The following is a 7,503-nucleotide window of genomic DNA, read 5'->3' on the forward strand; positions in this document are numbered from 1 at the left end:
TATTATAAAAAGATTAAAATATTTACTTATAAATTATGATCATGAAAAGGATTAAATATAAGAATTTTTATAATTATTCCTTATGTCTCTTCTTACATATTAGACTGAAGGATAAATGTTGGAACCAAAATTGGTATTGAAAATGATTTTTTGCTATATCTCTATTGGTTTGGGGTGGAATATATACACATACACATATCAGCCTAACAAGCTAACAAACTCCTAACCTAATGAAAAAGATTCCTCTCTAAATAAGGCTAACTAACTGCAGTAAATAAATAACAATTATAACAAGCAAAGCAAGATATCTGCTAATACTCTCCCTCAAATTGGAGAAAAAATGTTAATGATTCCCAACTTGATGATCAAGTTCTTAAACAAGTTCTTAAACAAGGTAGGCTGCACAGCTTTTGTTAAAACATCGGCAAGCTGATATCCTGACTTTACATGCACCAGCTTCACAGTACCGTCTTGTACACGTTCTCGAGCAAAGTGACAATTCATTTCAATATGCTTGGTACACTCATGGAAGGTGGGATTCTCTGCAATGTGGATTGCAACTTTGCTATCACAGAAAATGAAAGGCGGATCAACTTGTATCTCAAAATCCTAAAACAGCCTCATAATCCACACAACTTCAGCAGTGATATTGGCAAGTGCTTGATACTCTGCTTCAGTCGTGGACCTTGAAACGGTGTCTTTTTTCTTCGACTTCCATGAGATTAGAGAATCGCTAAGGAAGACGTAATAGTCAGTAGTGGATCGTCTGGTTTCAGCACAGCTTCCCCAATCAACATCCCCATATGCCTTGACCGATAAAGGGGAAGAAATCGAAAGAAGCAAGCCCTGCCCAGGTGCAGCCTTCAAATATCTCAAAACATGATAGACAGCATCCAAATGGGTAGTGCAAGGAGAAGACATGTATTGGCTCAGCTTGTTCACAGCAAAGCAAATATCGGGTCTTGAAATAGTGAGGTAAAGCAACCTGCCAATCAACCTTTTATATTGTCCCGCATCCTCGAGCAAATCCCCATCAGTGGCAGTAAATTTTATGTTTGGATCCAAGGGTACAGAGGTAGGTTTACAATCCGAAAAACCAGTGTCTTCAAGCAAAGAAAGGGTGTAATTTCGTTGAGACAAACAAATGCCTTCCTTAGATTTTACTATCTCCAATCTAAGGAAATACTTTAAGGGGCCAAGCACCTTGAGTTTGAAAAGACCTTACAAAGTTTGCTGAGTTTGGGCAACCATATCACTAAGTTTACTAGAAACAATGATGTCGTCGACATATACAAGCACCATAACAAGTGAATCACCTGTTCCTCTATGAAATAGAGAATAATCTTATTTGGACTGAGTGAAACTAGCACCAAGCAAAGCAGTGGAGAACTTAGTAAACCATTGCCTCGAAGCCTGTCTCAAGCCATAGATTGACCTGTTTAGTTTGTATACAAGCTTCTCCCCCTGCTCCCCTTTGCTGGCATATCCTTAAGATAGTTGCATATACACCTCCTCATCAAGATCAACATTCAAGAAGGCATTATTAATGTCTAGCTGCAACAATTTTCAATTCTTCACAGCAGCAACAACAAGGAGTAAACGAACAGTGGTGAGTTTGGCAACGGATGAAAAAGTATCCTTATAGTCTACACCAGCTTGTTGAGTGTTTCCTCTAGCAACCAAACGAGCTTTGCATCTATCAACTGACCCATCTTGCTTGTGCTTCACCTTATACACCCATCGACAACTAATACAATGTTTTTCGATCGGAAGCGGAACCACCTTCCATGTGTGGTTATTCTCCATAGCTTGTAATTCCTCAGCCATAGCCTGTTGCCATTGAGGATACTTGGCAGTTTGGTGATAAAATTGGGGTTCATAAAAATCAGAAACTTGCATACAATAATCATTGTATGCTGGACTCAATCTCTCATAAGAACAAAAATGTACCATCACCAAAGGATTCACCACATTGTTGCAATGGTAGTCTGTAAGATAAGTATACACCCTATGGAGTCATTGACTTCTCCTCAACGGCTTTGGGTTCTTAGCTCGTGGCTGTGTCACAATAGGAACAGGTGTACCCAGAGCAACGAGTTGAGGTGTATTAAGAAAAACTTCAATTGGCTTAGGAAGGACATGATCATCAAAAGGATCAGGTAAGTAAGAATAAGTGTTGCCAAGCTTGAAGGGAAAATTTAATTCATGAAAAATCACATCCCTTGAAATAAAGAACTTTCTATTCTTGAGATCATAGAGTTTGTACCCTTTGTAACCTCGTGGGTAGCCAAAAAAAACTGCTGAAATGGCTCTTGGTGAGAACTTATTCCTAGAGAAAAGTAAAGTCGAAGCATAGGCAAAGCATCCGAACACCTTCAAGTCTTCATATGCGGGTGCCTTATTGTAAAGTAATTGATAAGGGGACTTCCAGCCAAGAGTAGAGGAGAGAGATCTATTGATAAAAAAAGCTGCAGTAGCAACACATTCACCCCAAAAATAAATTGGGACACCGGATTGATAATACAAGCTCCTTGCCACATTCAAAAGGTGTTGATGCTTCCGTTCCACCACCGAGTTTTGTTGTGGTCGCTCAACACAACTGAATTGGTGGAGAGAACCTTTTGATTTTAAAAAATTAGTAAGAGATAACTCAGGTGCATTGTCGGACCGAATCTTCTTAATCACACAGCCAAACTGTGTGTGAACCATGGCAAAAAATTATTTAATGATGGTCGTAGCATCAGATTTGGCTTTCAACAAATAAATCCAGGTATATCGACTATGATCATCTACCAAAGTGAGAAAATACCGCTCCCCAAATGCGTGGCAACATGATAAGGACCCCAAGTGTCGCAGTGTATCAATGAGAAGCATTCAGAATCCTGATTATTGTTGGAAACAAAAGGCAACCATTTTTGCTTGGACAAAGGGCATATGTCACACAGTGAATGTTTATTAGAAGATGAAAAATTACAATTTAAAGGCAAAATGTTGCAAAACAGAAAAAGAAAGGTGGCCCAATCTATGATGTCACAATTTTGCACTTATTGCATTACAAGAATTAGAAATGGCTAACGTATTGTCACAATCGGCATTATTACATGTACGTTCATTAACATTGACACCCTTAGTCATAGAAACTGGTGCGTGTGTGTGTGTGAACATACAATTTGTGTTTCAATTTATCTTTTTCAATCATCTTGGAGTTCAGGTGGTCCTGAATTACAAAACCAACATTAGAAAGAAGAATATAAAAACGCTACTTTAACAATAAGGAACTCACTGAAATCATGTTAATTTTGAATGAAGGCACATACAAAACTTCAGTGAGTGTGAGGGTTTGAGATAAAGAAACAGAACTAGAAGCAAACACAGGTATGCGAGTATGATCAAGGAGAACCACAAACTTATTTGCAAACTAAATTAAAGGTTTGAAATTGTCCAAAGTACAGGTCACATGGCAAGTAGCGCCAGAATCTAAGATCCATGATTTAACTCCAAGGACAGAAATTAAAGCAGCAGAGAAAAATTTACCTTTCCCTGTGCTTAAAACTTCAGCAGTGATAATAGGGGGCATTGTGGATGGAACTTGTGTAGGTAAGAGTGATATTAATTGTTGATACTGTTGAGGAGTGAGCTGAAGAGGAATGTCCTGACTTGTGTCTACATGGTTGACCCGAATTGTGGCTAGATTTTGCTTCTTGTAATTAGGTGGATAACCATGTAACTTGTAGCATTTATCCTTGGTGTGGCCGAGTAAACCACAGTGAGCACAAAGCGGCTTATCTTTCTTCCCTGGACGGATCTTGGAGTTATATTGTGTGTTCTTCACGGCAAAAGCCAGCTGCATCTCATTGCTTGTTGGAGGAGCAAGAGTCAGTCCTCATTGCCACTCTTCTTGAACGATTAGCGAGAAAACTTCAGAGATGCTAGGCAAAAGTTTCATCAACAGAATTTGGCTCCGAACTTGATGGTACACATCATTCAACCCCATCAAGAAGACGAGAACATATTCCTCATCAGCATGAGCTAAAAATTCACGAGCACCACCACAATTACAGCGTACTGAAGGTCGAAAATGGCATAATTCCTCCCACACACACTTCAGCTTAGTAAAAAATTGAGAGATAGAAAGAGAATCTTATTTCAGGTTGATTAACTCTTTTCGCAGTTCATAGATTCGATGACCGTTCTTTTACTGAAATCAGTGACCTAGATCTATCCAAATCTTATGAGTAGAACCAGCAAAGATCAAGCTCGATGCGATCTCTTTAAAGACAGAGTTGAGAATCCAGGTGCTGACGATGTCGTTCAGACGACGCCAGCGGAGCTTGGAAGAGTGAGACGCACCTTCCTCAGGTGGCAGAATCATGCCGTCAACGAATCCAAGTTTGTTTTTGCCATTAAGCGTCATTTCCATCGATCTCTTCCATGAAGGATAATTGTCGTCGATGAGCACTTGCGTGACCAAGGCAAAGTTCGGTTGATCGGAGGAATGGAGCAGAAAAGGATCGGCTTCATCGATCGCCGCCATTGTAGAAAAAAAAATTGAAGGTTGGAGAGAAGAGAGAAGAGAAGAAATAGAAGAAGGTTCGAGAAGAGAGGGAAAGTGAAAGGGGAAAAGAAGGTTCGAGAAAGAGGGAAGATGATCAGAGAAGAACACAGAGAAATATGAGAAATTCTTCTGATACCATGTTGGAACCAAAATTGGTACTTAAAATGATTTTTTGTTGTATCTCTATTAGCTTAGGGTGGAATATATACACATACACATATCAGGTTAACAAACTAACAAACCCCTAACCTAACGGAAAAGATTTCTCTCTAAATAAGGCTAACTAACTGCTGTAAATAAATAACAATCATAACAAGTAAAGTAAGATATCTGCTAATAATAAAGTTAACAAAAAAAATAAATTTTTTCTATCATTTTCCAATGTTAATTATTAAATGCAAAAGTTACAAAGTGATGAAGAAATTGAATTGAAAATCTCCAACAAACACAAACTGTAGCTGAGATACCCTTCAATGGAACCAACCTCCCATGTACTTAAAGGGTAATCTATATCCACAAGAAGATTTGCAAAAGCCTTGTTTGTGAAGGGTAAGATCCCAAAACACTTCTCAATCCATGTCAAGGACAAGAACAAGATCTCTGATGATGACGGTCCTCCTCCTGGTTTCAACACATCAAGTGATAAATGTCCTATGAATCTGGAAACCTCGGATCTAAAAGCATGCAAGGAAGCTAAGAACTTCTCAGGTTGGTTATAATGATCATGGTTGGTCTGATTTTGATGGTGGTTGTGGTTGTGATGATTCTCCAGCTTGTTGTAGAGTTTTGCAAAGGTATGTTCCAAGAGTACCATTGACAACTTAGAACACAATACAAATAACTTTGTTGGGGTGAGTTGAGAATTAGAACTATTAAAAAAAAGTAAAAGGCTTTGAAAGTTTGGTTGTAGATGACTTATTGGTTGGAAAGTTGAGCCGATAAAGTTTGGTTTTTGATCTCAAAAAAAGAGCAAAAGAGAGTAGATTAGTATTGGAATGCAACTAGGTTGCGGATATGATCAAAACACACAATTGGTGTTTTCTTTTCCCATAGAGATTAAGGAAAAAAAAAAAACTATGGGCACCCATTTTTGCGGTGGTCAAATAGGTTCATCTGATCTGACCTACATTTTTGGTTAATAGAGGTTGGTTTATGATATAAGTTATGTTGTGGAAAAAAGGGCCCTATGCAATTACTTTGATCAATATACCAAGTTCAGAATACCTAGGGAGGGTATATTTGTCTATTTATATGGGTAATCGTACTTTGGTCCAGTTTGAGGAATCAGCTTAATTAAGCTATTTTTGAAAAAATAGCTTAAACAATAAATGACTATATTAAAAGTAGTTTTTAAATAAATTATTTTATATTTGAATTTTTAATTTTAAAAGTGTTTACTTTATAGAAATATGATAAAAAGTAGTAGTATAAAAAAAAAAAATCATTTTTTTAACTTCTTTATAAACTCTTAAATAATTTCTTAAAAAATTACAATTTAATTTTAAAAATTATATCAGACATTAATATTACTATTTTTTATAAATTAAAAATTAAAAAAAATACTTTTAAAATTTTCCAAACCACCCGTAACTCTTCCTCCCTAAGCCTTTTTCAATACTCCGAGATTGCATTTCACTCAAAAAATGAACCTACATTTTTAAAATCTCTTAGCTTTTTCATGGAGTAACAGTGGTGGTAGTAGTTGACAAAGCAATGGTTGCATTTCGGGGAATAGGATGAAAGTGGGTGATGACTTATGGTTACAACCGTACAAGAATGGAGCATATTGGAAAGAAAAAAATAAGATGGGGTAAAAATATAAAATTAAATAAATATTAAATAATTAATTTATATTTGTATATTTTTTATATATAAGATAATAACTTTATCTAAATCATAGCTAGATTACCATTTTTAATAAGAAAAATAATGTTTACATTAGTATATTTTTTGAAGTTTAATATTTTTTGTACAGTGTGTAAATTCTTTGACATAAATTATTAGTTATATATTATTATATTAGTAAAAATAATATTAAATGTGTCTATTAAAAGAATTATTCAAACACATAAATTTAAATAAATAATTGTATAAAATTTGTTATCAAATTTAGTTTTTTCTAATTGAATAATAGTGTAAAATGTGTTACCAAAATTTAAATTTTTTAATAATATAGAAAATAGAAATATTAAAAACAAATATATTTTAGAAAGAAAGAATCCCAAGTCCCAAGTCGCAACAGAAGTTTAAAAAAATATATATAATGAAATAAAAGAGGAAATAATAGTACAATGTCCCAATTTTCCGCGGAACACTGTGTGTGCTAGATTTGTGAAAACTAGACTGCTATAGTGACTCCTGGTTTCATACTTTCCTTATTGGGATCCAAAGCCAAACCTAGGTGCAAATTGTTACCACTCATAAGCATAACCGTGGCTCAATTCTCACCACCCAATCCAACTTCCAAAGTAGTAATTTAACGAATAATTGAACTCATTTATTTGCACACTACTACAGTCTACAATTCTACATGCATATAACCTATAGGAAATATTTTAAGTGCACTGAAGAATATCAGTGTTTCAATTGTTTTAACCATTGATCTGAATTATAAAAAATTATATAATATATATTAATTAAAATCAACGGTTAAAATAATTGATGCACTGATATTGCTCGGTGCACTTGAATTGTTTCGTAACCTATAACATATACTTGATAGTTGATTGATCAGCATGTACGGACACAAATATAATTAGGACGAAAATAACAAGATTTTTTTTAATCGAAGATATGAAGATTTTAATTCGCAACATTTTATATGAGTATAAAGACCTATATCATTTGAACTATAGTTCATTGAAACGAAAATAACAGGAGTTAAAGTATCTAATTGTAATTAAAAAATAATTAATTTTAGATATATAAAATTATTTTTAATCACATTT

The 7,503-nt window shown here is 35.1% G+C and overlaps 1 protein-coding gene across 1 annotated transcript; it reads right to left on the minus strand.

Annotated features, from left to right (window-relative positions):
* LOC107621482 (uncharacterized mitochondrial protein AtMg00810-like) lies at window positions 610-1,827 on the minus strand. The gene is made up of 4 exons (XM_016323497.1): window positions 1,606-1,827; window positions 1,508-1,554; window positions 1,317-1,413; window positions 610-1,203 (listed from the first exon to the last, which is right to left on the minus strand). Exons 1-4 carry the CDS (start codon window positions 1,825-1,827, stop codon window positions 610-612), a joined length of 960 nt encoding a protein of 319 aa, XP_016178983.1.

This window comes from Arachis ipaensis, chromosome B10 (genome assembly GCF_000816755.2).
Source record: "Arachis ipaensis cultivar K30076 chromosome B10, Araip1.1, whole genome shotgun sequence".
Classification (NCBI taxonomy): Eukaryota; Viridiplantae; Streptophyta; class Magnoliopsida; order Fabales; family Fabaceae; genus Arachis; species Arachis ipaensis.